A 14284-nucleotide genomic window follows, 5' to 3' on the forward strand; every position below is an offset into this window, starting at 1 on the left:
AGTGAGGAGGGAGAAGTGTAATTTCTGTTATATATGAGAATATAGTGTTCCTCTTACTTTAATTTTAGGGCCCTGAAACACATAGGTGTTTGGTCACAGTTACAGACTAATTTAAATGATCTTATTTGCTTCATTTTTGCAGTATAAGTGCAGAATAGATGATGTTAGTGTGTGTGTATGTGAATACTTCATCAGTGTTCTGTTTTTGAACTCTACCAGGGAATCCAGCGTAGAATCACAGTCACCATTATCCATGAGAAGGGCAGTGAGTTGCACTGGAAAGATGTGCGAGAGCTGGTTGTTGGTGAGTATATTGTTTTGTGTGTTGCTCTGTAAGGAAGAAAAAGTACTAATGGTAATTTCTCTTTGTATCAGATTCTGTCATCTTTATGAGTATTGGCTGTAAGAGGAGGATTTTGAAAAAGATCCAGAGGAAAAACTTAAGTTTTGCAGCTTCCACTTACAGCTGCTTGTTAATCACATAGTCTGAAATGATATTTGGGAAAACAAATTCCTTCTGTGTTTCAGGTTTAGTTTTAATTGATTCCCCCTCCTACCCTTTTCAGGACGTATAAGAAATAAAGCAGAGGTAGATGAAGCTGCTGTGGATGCTATTCTGTCTTTGAATATTATCTCTGCAAAATACCTGAAGTCCTCTCACAGCTCCAGTAGGTAAGTGAATAAAGTGAGCACTCTAGCAGAAATCTAAAATTCCTTTGACCTCTGAGATATTGGCAGCATGTTTGGAAAGCTGGGAATGTTGATAATTATTAAATGCAGAATTCCATGGGCACAGGGCACACAGAGAATGAGGTTTACCATAAATTCTTGCTAAAGCTGAAGTCCATTGGTCTACACGGAGGGTTTCTTGACAATGCATTGGAATTACTTTCCATTTGTAAGCACCATAAAGGGAGGATGGAAAGAAACAGCTTGAGGGAGTCTTAAGTTTTGCAGCTTCCACTTACAGCTGCTTGTTAATCACATAGTCTGAAATTATATTTGGGAAAACAAATTCCTTCTGTGTTTCAGGTTTAGTTTTAATTGATTCCCCCTCCTACCCTTTTCAGGACGTATAAGAAATAAAGCAGAGGTAGATGAAGCTGCTGTGGATGCTATTCTGTCTTTGAATATTATCTCTGCAAAATACCTGAAGTCCTCTCACAGCTCCAGTAGGTAAGTGAATAAAGTGAGCACTCTAGCAGAAATCTAAAATTCCTTTGACCTCTGAGATATTGGCAGCATGTTTGGAAAGCTGGGAATGTTCATAATTATTAAATGCAGAATTCCATGGGCACAGGGCACACAGTTAGAGAATGAGGTTTACCATAAATTCTTGCTAAAGCTGAAGTCCATTGGTCTACACGGAGGATTTCTTGACAATGCATTGGAATTACTTTCCATTTGTAAGCACCATAAAGGGAGGATGGAAAGAAACAGCTTGAGGGAGTCTCAGAATTTAACCAGGAACTTTTAAACTGACATCAAGGTTTGTTGCTAGAATACAGCATTGAAGTTCAAGGGCAAACTTGGGCGATATATTTATGGATGTGTACATACCTATATTATTCCTGGAACAAGCGTGTGACAATTTAAGCAAGAGCCATGCTTTGTAAATTAAACTTCCTAATTTGTGGATTTATACAGATGTATCACAAATTGACTCCAGTTCTAATAAGGGGGTGTCTGTTCCATGTAACTGCAGTCATTTGGACAACAGCAGGGCCCCTGTCTGAGAAGTTTCTGGCTGCGTGTGTCTCCTCATTAGGGTGCATTGCTGTAAAGATCAGTCAGACTCCACATTGTTTTGCTTCGGTGTCTGCAACAAGGGGCAGTGAAGCAGAATGCTGCGTTGCAGGCACAGCCTCTCCCTACTCTGACATCAGCCAAGTCATTTGACCACTCCGTGGCTCTGTTTAGCTGGTGCAAAGCAGGAATATCTCTGAAATTTAACTCTGAATAAGTGTTTCTGGAGGGGAGGGGATTGTTTTGGAGCCCATCTCCACTGCAGCTTCTGAATGCTGAAGGTGGTATCCTTCTAGGCGCTGAAATGGCTTCTTCCTTCTCCGTTAGAGGCTTGGACTTTGAAATACCACTGCGATGTTAAAGGTGGATTCAGGACACTGCTCCTACCAGCTGAATGTCTTCCTGCCACCCAGTGCCTGTAAATGCACACAGTGATGGGTTTTTTTAGCAGTTATTCTTTGCCTCCCACTGAGAAGTGGGTATTTTACTTTTAGTGTGTTTGAATTACGCTAAATTGCATCAGTGTAACTGGAACATAAGGGGACTGTTGCTAGTTTCCAGTCTGATACTACTGGTTTTGCAGTTGGAAAGCCCTATACTCTGTTCTCTAGCAATCTCAAGAAATTCCTATATAGCTTTGTAGTTTTCTATTAGGTGGGCTGCTTGGATGAAGGACGAGTGTGAGTGAAGTGAAGCTGTTGACCATCTCTTACCAAAATGCCAAGGCTTAAGTTGCACGATGAGTGCATGGCAGAGGGATGGAGTGGGATTGAAGCCCTACTAAGGGATATGTCTTATGTTTGCTTGTTGTCTGCAAACTTGTTTTCTGGTTGTGGTTTGTTGTGTTGGGTGGCTTTTTTTGTTGTTTTTTTTTGTTTTTTTTAAGCCCACTTGTTCTGTTCCTCTAAGCTGTTGCTTTTCTGTTCTGCTTTTGGCTGCACTAACTGAAGCTCTTTCTATGTTTTTACAGGCTCTTTCTTGATAAGGATATGCCTAGGTATTTTCTGTTTGCTTCCTTTGTACATAAAGATTCTTGAAAATAGAATGCTTTATGTCCCATTTGTATTGCTGCCACTTCCCTTTTAGCTTTTACTGAATTCTGTTAGCACGCCTCCTAGCTCTTCCAGAAGTAGTATACCTCCTCCTCCTCCTTTGTGTCAGGGGTTTATTCAGGTACAACTCAGTGGGAGACTTGTGAAGGTAAACTTTCCTTCACATGTAAGAGAGAGCTTCCTTCATTCAGTCTTTCTGATTCTCAAAATGTGCCATCAGAATATAGTCCCTGTTTGTAGTCCTTGCTATTTTCTTCCTTTGTTCTGTATCAAAGAACTAAATTTGGAATTTCTTACTGTCTCTGACTCTGTAATGCTTGCCATGTTTGAAGTACAAAGTCTAGGACTGAATGATTAGGTTACTTGAAATTCCAGCTCAGAATTGCACTGAACAAAAAGCAGTGGCTGCCATGTGACTGGCATTCAACCTGTGTTCTTAGGTTGGATTTGCATCTGAAATTTAACCATGTGGTTGCTACTTCTTAGTTCACCAGTTGGCAGAGAAGCGAGACATGTAGTAGCTGCTCAGACTGGATTCCTCTTTCACCTTCCAGATTGGATCACAGCCAAGCACGGTGGCTGCACAATCTGGGACAATTTGTACTCTCCTTTCTGTGTTCTGCCTCTTTGAAAAAGAGAAGACTTGAGTCTTCAATGCTCTCAATTCACCACCTTTCAATAATGCTAAAATTCACTTAAAAATCAGTTCTAACTATACATTGGTGCCTTTAATCTTTGCTTTCCATGCTTTGCTTCTTCTGTGCTCCACTTTCCTCCTTGCGCTGTTGGCTATGCTGAAAGAAGTTTGCTCACTTCTGTTTTTTGTCCCCCTCTATAACTATTGTAGCAAGTTCTGGTTTGGACAAGCAAGACTGTGTATATTTAACTTCCTGGCTAGACAAAATCCGGTAGAGTAACTGTCCTGAAGCTTGTCAACTGTCAACTTGGTGTTCATCCAAAAATCATCATTTTGCTAAAGAGGGGCATTTAGTTCTGCACCGATGAACGTTTACACCTGTGTTCTCTCTTCGTGATGAGAAGTTGTGTTTGGCAAATGGTGCAGAGCTGATTCAGGGGTTAGGTACGCTGGCTTTCCCATCTGTGGAGAACCAGGTTTTACTACTTTTTCTTCCACCCAGGTAGTAGATCTGGAGCTTGCTAAAAGTTTAAAAAATTGCTCTCATAACTGAGACATGATGAAAGATTAAAACATAGGGACTCAACACGGATTTGTAAAGGGTTAGAGAACAGCCTGTGTTGTTTGCCTAATCTAACTCAAGTAAGGATTATTACATTACAGTGCTTTTAAAGTTACCAATTACTTAGCCTTTAAAATATGTTTCCCTGTAGCATTTTAATAGAAGCGAGACATTTAGAAGTAATTTCTTAAGTATGCTACTTCAAATGCAAACAGTATTTAGCAATGTTCTCAAATTATATTACTTGACTGCACAGTTCATGGTGTCTCAACGTATTGGCTCAGAATTGTGTAATTGCTATCAGGAAAAGGGGATTCTTGGGAACTCTATTTGAGATCAGAACTCTTTGTTTCTGATACGTCTGCTCTTAGGCTGTTTCATGCTTCCTTTTGTTTTGTTTTGGTTTTTGTTATTTCTTCCTTCCACCCCCACCCTGCTTTTTGTCATTTGTCTTTGGTTTAATTTTCTATTTTTCTGAGTTGGCCTTGGGCATCAGTACAGAAGCTCTTTAGAGATATAACTTGTTTTAAAAAAATAATATACGTGAAGGACTTTCTTGCTTTCAGTACCACATCATTTGGACTCAAAATGGGGTGGAAAACCTCAGCAGCAAGGGGATTTGGGAGGGAAATTATATGGAGGTGATGAAGAATTAATACCTTCTTTTTCTGTTACCAGTGTAGAAAACTGCAAAGCGTGCTGTATTACTGAATAAGAGTATAGGACTTCTTTCCAAAGGAACCTACATGAAATCAGTCTCTACCTGTGAGAAAGGAGAAAGCTCATTTCCCTAAGCCCCTGCTAGAGAGGAGAGTGTGTAATGGTGACTTTAGAGTTGATGATTTAGCCGTCTCTCACTTTTTACTTGAACAGATGAACTTTCCTGATTGCTGGGGTAGAACTGTGGGAGCTTTCAGCTCCTGTCTTTCCATGTACCAAATTGAAGAAACTTCTTAGAAAAGTTTGTGTTAGATCTGCAAGTTTTTACTTGAAGCTAGTAGGGGCATAGAAAGAAGTCTTTATCGCTTGAATATAGGACTTATCCCTACCTATCAATCATTCTGATTTGCTGTCAGAAGCTGCTGGTTTTATATGACTAAGTATTAGAGGGATCTCTTCTGTTGCTATATGTTAGTCCTGAAATACGGTGTAGAATGAGTGTTGCTTATAAAAAAGAATCTTCCCATGCACTTTGAAGGTCCAGCTGTGCTGAACTGGGCCTGAAGCAACAGAAAGGAATTCTGTCTGTTTAGAAACACTGTTCGTTAGTGCTGACTTCCCTGTAGTGTTATGACAGCTTTTGTTCTCTTCTGAATTTCCTCTTTTCTCTTTTAAATGACACTTTTTCATAACAGGCAATCGTCTCTTATGCCACACTATTTGAGGTAGAAGTAATCAGTCTTGGGAAAGAAGAGAAGGTCTTTGCTTCACGTATTTGTTGTCTAAGCCACTGAGGTCAATAGCAGTCATAGTGGATGATGTCAAGAGAGAGATGCTTTACACTGACTGATGAGAGGGATGCAGAGGAACTTTTACTATTGAACTTTTACTCTATTTTTTTCCAGGACTTTCTATCGGTTTGAAGCAGTTTGGGATAGCTCCTTGCATAACTCCCTTCTCCTCAATCGAGTGACACCGTATGGAGAGAAGATATATATGACCCTTTCTGCTTACCTGGAGGTAAGACACCTGTGCCTTCCTTTTTGCTTGTGACTCAAGTATAACTATTTGAGACAGCAGACAGTGTGTACCCGAGATAAATACTTACTGGACTAAGTGATTTTTGAATTCTGAAGCCAGTGAAAGTCTTTATTCATTTTCTGAGAACAGGGTGGAAAAACTTACTCACAGTTAACATCTTGCTGTCAAGGTATTACTGCCTTGCAACCAATGTGAAGTGAAACTGGTGATCTCTTATCTTCCTGTGCCTCATTTTATCTGTCTTTGTATCTGAAAATCCATTGAAATCAGTGAACGTTGCTATGTAGTGTTACGAACACTGGCCTGGCTCTTGGCTTTGCGTGCAAGACACTGTTGTTTTGTGTAGTACAATTGTTTAACCCGCAAGATGCATGAAGAAAGTTGACGGTTCTCTTTCACAGAAACACATGAAAACCCTTCACCAAAGACCCAAACAAGAACAAATTTCAAAAAGCTGTCCCACTAAAATAGGGAAGCAGTATCACTTGGCATAGTTCTCTGTAGCCACTCATTCTTACTGTTTTTTCTCATAGCTTGACCACTGCATCCAACCTGCTGTTATAACAAAGGATGTTTGTATGGTCTTCTACTCACGAGATGCCAAGATCTCCCCACCACGATCACTACGCAATCTCTTTGGCAGTGGTTATTCCAAATCTCCAGATTCGTAAGTTCAGTTACCAATTTTGGTATCGATATCTTATGTCAGCATTTGCTTTTTCTCTTAGAGGGCATGGGGAGAATGTAGCTTAGTTTTTCTTTATTTCTTCTTTGAAAGTCTATCTAGTTCTCCAGTCTGGTTTTGAACATTCTTTCTTGCTTGCATTTATTTCAGTGAAACTCTGATGGCTTCTCTCTTTACTGACCCCTTTTCCAGCCTTCTGACTGAACAGTTGGGAAGAGAGATCCATTTTTCAAGCTTGCACATAGATTACCCTGATCCTGACCTGGAATTTACTGCAGCAGCTGCTCTCTGAGTCTACTGGGGGGTGGGGAGGAACATGGGGGAAATGCCACTTTTAGAGGTCTTTGCAGTCTCTCCTGGCTATTCTATGTCAAGGTTAGAATTCAGATGTAGTTCTAACGAACAACTATACTTAAACTTCTAATTTGGGGACCACTTAACTAAAGCTAACGCACTTTATTTCTGAAGATAATAGGGTTTGTTTTTTTCCTCTGTTTTCTTGTGAATAGCAATCGAGTAACCGGGATCTATGAACTAAGTTTATGCAAAATGGCAGACACAGGAAGTCCAGGTAAGCAGTGGCTGGGTGTTCAAGTGATAAAGATGCTGTAAACTGAAATATTGCAGAAAATTTCATAGGCAGAACGGAGTAAACGCTTCTGTCCTGATGGGAAGCAGTTCCTGTGTTTCACAGAAGCGATGGAACATGGCTATTCCATAAAAAACTTATGCAGGCTTTTAATTTTTACTTGGGTCTGTGTTTACCATTGGTGAACCAAGGATTCACTGAAAACTTTACATTTTCTGACATGGGTATATCAGGAAACTGGGCATGTACATGGATCATAGACTTAGGGGGCATAATACATGGCTCATAACTAACACAGCTGAGACTTGGTTTTGCAGCAATAGAGTTTTCTTTTGGTCTTTTGAAGATATTGCTGATAGCTGATGCAAGCTTGATAACTTGGAAGGAATGTAGTTCATGTAGCATCAGTATATTTTTCCTCTAAGACCTAGCAATTGAAGTTCTTGTGTTGAATTAGACTGAACAGGAGTTTGCATTATATTATGGTCCATAGAAGATATCTGAATGAAGAAAGCTGGACTAAATCAAATCTCTTTGGGATGTGTGATTGCTGTTAAAGAAGTCATTGCCTTGTATATTTCCAGCCAAACAGCAGAAGCATTGGTTCTTTGCAGGTTGCCAATTGGTAAGTGTTTCTTAGTGGCTTCCCTCTGGCTATGTTTTTAACATGTCTTATGTTGTTTTTTACTGCTCAGGAATGCAGAGGAGGAGGAGGAAAGTCCTGGATACATCTGTGGCATATGTGCGAGGAGAAGAGAACCTGGCAGGTTGGAGGCCCAGGGGTGACAGCCTCATTCTAGAGCATCAATGGGAATTGGAGAAACTGGAGCTGCTGCATGAAGTGAGTAAAGAGGCAGGGGAAGTGAAAGAAAAAGCACAACTGTACCTTTGAACTTGCCTTTAGTCTACCCATTGTGAGACCACCTGAGCTGAACAGGTTCCCAAATGGGAGTTTGTTCTCAAATTCAAGATTTAAATAAATTCTCCGACAGAGAAGATAGAAAGTGTGTGGCTGGCTGCTGAGTAGAACCTTCAGCTCAGAATCTCAGTGTATTCAGCGAAGGCTGATTCAATTTCTAGTGCCACTGTAAACTCCTCTCCACAGGGAAAATGTTTACTGGTATGAATCTTAAAAGAATGAATAAGAATTCAGTGCCTGTAAAATAGGCAACATCCTGGAGCAGATGATAACTGATTTCTTTTCTTACTAGGTGGAAAAAACCCGACATTTCCTTCTGCTTCGTGAAAAGCTTGGTGACAGCATCCCCAAGTCCCTGAGTGACTCACTGTCTCCCAGTCTGAGCAGTGGAACCCTCAGTACCTCCACCAGCATTTCCTCACAAATTTCGACTACAACATTTGAGAGTGCTGTGACGCCCATTTTTTACTGCTCAGGAATGCAGAGGAGGAGGAGGAAAGTCCTGGATACATCTGTGGCATATGTGCGAGGAGAAGAGAACCTGGCAGGTTGGAGGCCCAGGGGTGACAGCCTCATTCTAGAGCATCAATGGGAATTGGAGAGAATTGGAGAAACTGGAGAAGTGAGTAAAGAGGCAGGGGAAGTGAAGGGAAAAGAAAGAAAAAGCACAACTGTACCTTTGAACTTGCCTTTAGTCTACCCATTGTGAGACCACCTGAGCTGAACAGGTTCCCAAATGGGAGTTTGTTCTCAAATTCAAGATTTAAATAAATTCTCCGACAGAGAAGATAGAAAGTGTGTGGCTGGCTGCTGAGTAGAACCTTCAGCTCAGAATCTCAGTGTATTCAGCGAAGGCTGATTCAATTTCTAGTGCCACTGTAAACTCCTCTCCACAGGGAAAATGTTTACTGGTATGAATCTTAAAAGAATGAATAAGAATTCAGTGCCTGTAAAATAGGCAACATCCTGGAGCAGATGATAACTGATTTCTTTTCTTACTAGGTGGAAAAAACCCGACATTTCCTTCTGCTTCGTGAAAAGCTTGGTGACAGCATCCCCAAGTCCCTGAGTGACTCACTGTCTCCCAGTCTGAGCAGTGGAACCCTCAGTACCTCCACCAGCATTTCCTCACAAATTTCGACTACAACATTTGAGAGTGCTGTGACGCCCAGTGAGAGCAGTGGCTATGACTCAGCAGATATAGAGAGCCTGGTGGATCGGGAGAAAGAGCTGGCCACCAAGGTATAACATGAGAAAAGCATCATGGGTCTAAATTGAGGTGCCAAAGATGATTAAAGATTAATGATGAGCTTCTCAGATAGCATGGTGAATATCCAGTATTGTGTGAGTTTCATTTTAATAAGCTCTATAGTGAGTTCATCCATCCTCACCAGCCAATGCTGATGGCTAGGTTTGTGCTATGGCTATACCTCATTCCCCTTCATTAGTAGTTCTGTAAATGAAACTTTTGAATTTTATCAAGGGAAGTGATTATTCCCCTCTTCTTCTGGGATTTTTCACAGCTGTTTAGAATTTGTATGTTCTTTCATGAGCTGCCAAGTGTGTCTTGGCAAATTGCCTCTTGTGTTCAAATTTCTCTGAAAATCTAAATGTAAAATTCTTTTCTGTGTGGCTTGTTTTTTTCCCCCCATCTTAGTGTCTGCAGCTTCTTACTCATACTTTCAATCGGGAATTTAGCCAGGTGTACAACAGCATCAGTGATTGTAAGGTAAATATTTCATTCAATACAATACACTATATTTGTAGCACAATAGCAATGTATTTGTAGTTTGTGGAATCTGTTGATACTATGAAGATACAAAACACTTCATATTAATTTTCTTTATTTTCAGTCTGTTGGAAGCATTTGGCTGTTCAGCGTCAGGTTCCAAAGACTATCGCAGGAATTAGAAATGGTGTGAACTTGGACTATAGTATAGCTTCTAGTTTATTAGCAGACTGGAAGCGCTCTTCTTATCTTTCCCTGCATAGACTTTCCCTATATAAAAGGATAAATTGGCTTTTTTAAAAATTCTGACTGTAGGCACAGGGGGACACCAAGTTGCAAACTGGATAGTCTAATATTCTGTTGAGGAAGTCAGGGTGTGAATAATCAGAAGTGTAGGACGTTAATGACAAGCTGTGTCTACAGAAGTGCCATTGTATTTTCACCCCCAGATGGGTTTATGATGGTTGTGTGAAAAAATTTGGCTACTGAGTAGGGAAATGGCTGATAGAAATACCTTTCTTCTATTATATATTTCTGAGCCTTCCGCGTGCTGAGTGCCATGTTCTAGCCAGGACTGAACACTAGCTACAAAAAAACCTCCTCTGTAATATTTTGCCTGTATTCGTCCTTGTAGTTGTCGGACATTTCTCCAATTGGGCGGGACCCATCAGTGTCGAGTTTCAGCAGTGCTACCCTCACACCTTCATCTACCTGCCCTTCTCTGGTGGATTCAAGATGCAATTCAATTGATCAGAAGTAAGTATAGGGTATTAATAGAAAAACATTATTTCTCAGTGCTTCACGAATCTGTCTTTGCTATGTTACCTGATTTTTTTTTTCCCTCCCCCTTTCTTCCTTTTCCCTACTTTCTCTGTATCAGCCTCCTTGCCTTATCTTCTCTAATCACTCTGCACAATTATTTTTGCCTGTTTTGTTCTTTTGAAGTGTTGGGGTTGGGTTTTTTTGTGCTGAAAGAACAGTCAGATATTTGTCATTCCAGTGACCAGTGCATCTTCAGCGTGTAGAGTCCACAAGTTTTTTTTCAGAGGTCTGTTAAAAAGACCTACTAACAACAACCCAGAATAAACCAGTTCGGCCAGTAATCCCTGTTTATCTTTCTCAGCTGTATGTATAGAAGATATTTTTTATTAAATTAGGAATAACTACTTAGTGAAAGATGTGATTTGTACCTTCTCAGGTTTAACATCCCTGAGAGGAGGAGTGCTGACAAAGTAGTGCATTTTACATCAAACCGTAGTAAGACATATGTCTGTGTTGTGACTGTGTTTGGCAAGAGAAACGAGGGAGAAGTAGTGGGGAAACAACTTACTAGCAGTTATTATAAGTCTTATTCCACAGATTTCAAGGGAAATGCTATTTGTTATTGTACAAAAGGATCCCAATGTCATACAAAAAATCTGGACCAGAGGATGAAACTTGTAAGACAGGCTAGGCTGTAGATGCACTTTAAATTCCATTGTCAGATTCAGTTGGTTTGTTGTGATTTACTTTTCTTTCTCCGCTTTTTTTTAAAGGACACCAGAAGCAAATTCTCGTGCCTCCAGTCCCTGTCATGAGGTGGAACAGTTCCAGCTAATTCCTACAGTAGAAACTTCCTATCTTGCCAGAGCTGGAAAGAATGAATTCCTAAACCTCGTTCCTGATATTGAGGAAATTAGACCAGGGTATGTTTCCTATTGTAGTGTGAACATGGCTTCCTGAGAGCTGTCACAAGGGCTTTCTGAGATTTGTAGTTTCTTTGCCCCATTTGAGGAAGGTAAATTAAACAGGTGATAGCAGAACTGCAGAGTTCTGTATGATGGAGGCAGGATTGATGAGAGTCGTGTTGACATTTGATCTCTGTAGCAGTCATTCCCTGCATCTACTTAATGAACAGGATTTCCAGTGGCTTAAATATAATGTCTGTTATCATCAAAACCATGGCTGAATTTTACTGAAGTAGAGATCTTTGTGGGTCCTTCGTTCTGTCAGACTTTTGCATAGTTCTTGAAGACAAAATTCAGCTTGATATAGAAGAACTTTTTCGTAATACTGTTGCAGACAAAACGTATAAGGACCAAGTGTCTTTTACAGTGTTTTGCAGTTAATAGGGATACTCAGTAGGTGTCTTATTTAGGGGAAAATGTATTCCTGTTTATCTGTGGGTTTGGTTTTGTTTGTTTGTTTCCAGCTCTGTGGTCTCAAAGAAAGGATACCTCCACTTCAAGGAGCCACTCTCCAGCTCCTGGGCCAAGCACTTTGTGGTGGTTCGCCGTCCCTATGTTTTTATTTACAACAGTGACAAAGATCCTGTAGAAAGAGGAATCATAAACTTATCCACAGCTCAGGTGGAATACAGTGAGGATCAACAGGCAATGGTAAAGGTCAGTCTGAGAGCTATTGTTTGTTTACCTGTAGAGCAGGAACATTACAGGTAGTAGTGCATCCATACCATCCTGTGTGTCATCTCTGCTCCGAGGAAAATGCATCTATGTCTTGGAGAAATGTCTGGCATCTGATGATTCTGCCCACAAAGTTCCCAGTTTGTTCAGGGCTTCTTATGTTTTGGACACAGTTGTACAAGAGATTGAAAATGACTGCTGTTACGCATCATATTTCGTTTAATGAGCATGTGTTGGTACCGTGATGCTGTGTGTTTGATTTTTGTAGTTTCATTTGTGTGGTGTTTGGGGGTTGTGTGATTTGGTTTTTTGTTTAAAAAAACCAAAACCAACACACACAAACATCCTTCAAGGAATCAAATTAACTTTACTAGTCCATCTCAGCAGCTTTTAAAGTCCACACTCATGAGTTAAAACTATATTTTGTAGATGTCCCATTTGACTGACTAATAATATCCTGGAAATGACCAGTGAAACTTAAATGAAAGACCTTAGGTCTTGTAGTTTTTAGGAATGTGACATAGCAAACTGTTCCTTAGAGAGGAAGTGTGTATCAGCTTCTGTGCTTGTAGACTTCAGTATTTTAAATTGTCCTTAATATTCCAGACACCCAACACATTTGGCGTATGCACAAAGCATCGTGGGGTCCTGCTCCAGGCCATCAATGACAAAGACATGAATGACTGGTTATATGCCTTCAATCCACTTCTTGCTGGCACAATACGGTAAGAGGCAGTTCTTGGGCAGACAATGCTGCAGGAGGCAGATAGTTTGTCACAGCATTTAATCTTGTTCTGAAGAATTTCACAAGATGGGTGAACTGAAGGAGGGAGGAGAGTGGGCAACAAAAAACCCCAACCAAACAAACCCTGTATTTCAGGAAATGCAGTGGCTGTTGCTTTGGCTTGTGACATTCTTGACAGATGTATCCAGTTCGAACATGTGTGGTATGCTTCATGCAATACTACATTTGGAGGCCACAAAATGGTTTCCTTGTATTGGTATTTTACAAATTTATAAAGCTTCTTATTGCCTCTGTGCAGGCGGGTCTGGACTGCCTTTTCATTCTCTTGATTGTGAGCTAAAGCAGAAATTCTCATTTCCTTCCCTTTTTTGAACTTCTCTAGAAGCCTTCCCTTTAGCACAGGTCACAGACATCCCCTGCTTGCTGGAGAGATCTTGCTACGCTACAGTAGCTCTTCTTTTCAGTAAAAAAAAATAAATTAAAAACTAAGCTATTACTGTACAGCATCAAATAATTTCCTAACGGTGCAGTCCTTAAAAGATCCCGTCTTCCTTTAAAGGAGCACAGCAGTAGAGTGAGAAGTCTTTCTCATTATAGCCCTTGATACATTTTACTTTCTAAACACGTGGAGTAAACTAGGACTATATGAAAGGATTTTAAAAAAAGGGTGGACGAACTGTGGGGAGGGAAGAAAAATAAACTTCCAGAATTCAACAAATACTTTTTTTACTTCTTTCTTGCGCAGGTCAAAACTGGCTCGAAGACGCACGGGCCAGCTGAAGTACTGAGTCCATGTAATGTTCTCATCTGTTCTCCCTAACTCACCTTCTGATAGATAGTGTTACCTCTCATTTTCTCTTTGTGATTCTTGACGGTTTCTCTGTATGTAATCCTGTGGCTTAACATCCCCTACCTTCCCAACTCCTTCAGCACATTTTCTAGGTATTCTAACCCTACCTTGTTTCTTTTCATTTGTACCAAGAATCGTACTAGTAGCATGTGGCCAAACAAAAAGAGAAAGAAAAAAAAAATTCAAAAAATTTGAGTGATTATGCACGACTCTAAAAACAACAAAAAAAAAGTTATTTATTTTTTCTTATAACAATTGTTTTCCCAGTCCAACTGACGTTTTTGGTGTCTGTCCCACTGTCCATTGTTGTCTGTCTAGACTGCTGCAGGTTTTTCATTCAATTTGTGATTTGGCAGTAGTCATTGGTTCCCTCAGGACAAAGTTCTAATGCCAGGGAAAGGTAAATTCTTCTATGTAGACATTACCCAGCCAGGAACTTCAGTAGCTCCTCAGGCTTTCTGGATCCAGCCGCTAATTTAAACTGTTGAAAGCTGATGTTGGACAAATCTATCTGGGGAGACTGGATTTTGGACTTGGTGCAAGTTTTTGAGTTTCCAGGGTCCAACAGGCTAAGGCATGAGCTGGAAAAAGATAGGGAACAAACCAAGAGGGGCTGGCTAGAGTAATCTGCCTTTAAACTCTTGCTGTGGGGTTGCAGGTGAAGAGT

The 14284-nt window shown here is 40.4% G+C and overlaps 1 protein-coding gene across 1 annotated transcript in view; it reads left to right on the plus strand.

Moving 5' to 3' along the window:
• LOC103917975 (kinesin-like protein KIF1B) overlaps positions 1 to 14284 on the plus strand; it is a 110763-nt gene that overhangs the window by 77561 nt on the left and 18918 nt on the right. Inside the window, exons 37-49 of the mRNA XM_009325203.1 lie at positions 220 to 304; positions 567 to 672; positions 5563 to 5677; positions 6232 to 6365; positions 6893 to 6954; positions 7668 to 7813; positions 8184 to 8299; positions 9010 to 9133; positions 9549 to 9620; positions 10255 to 10376; positions 11156 to 11305; positions 11812 to 12004; positions 12629 to 12747. Of these exons, the coding sequence (XP_009323478.1) occupies positions 220 to 304; positions 567 to 672; positions 5563 to 5677; positions 6232 to 6365; positions 6893 to 6954; positions 7668 to 7813; positions 8184 to 8299; positions 9010 to 9133; positions 9549 to 9620; positions 10255 to 10376; positions 11156 to 11305; positions 11812 to 12004; positions 12629 to 12747 (1544 nt within the window). The remainder of the gene's footprint in view (positions 1 to 219; positions 305 to 566; positions 673 to 5562; positions 5678 to 6231; positions 6366 to 6892; positions 6955 to 7667; positions 7814 to 8183; positions 8300 to 9009; positions 9134 to 9548; positions 9621 to 10254; positions 10377 to 11155; positions 11306 to 11811; positions 12005 to 12628; positions 12748 to 14284) is intronic.

The sequence above is a fragment of the Pygoscelis adeliae genome, unplaced genomic scaffold (assembly GCF_000699105.1).
Source record: "Pygoscelis adeliae isolate BGI_AS28 unplaced genomic scaffold, ASM69910v1 Scaffold36, whole genome shotgun sequence".
Classification (NCBI taxonomy): Eukaryota; Metazoa; Chordata; class Aves; order Sphenisciformes; family Spheniscidae; genus Pygoscelis; species Pygoscelis adeliae.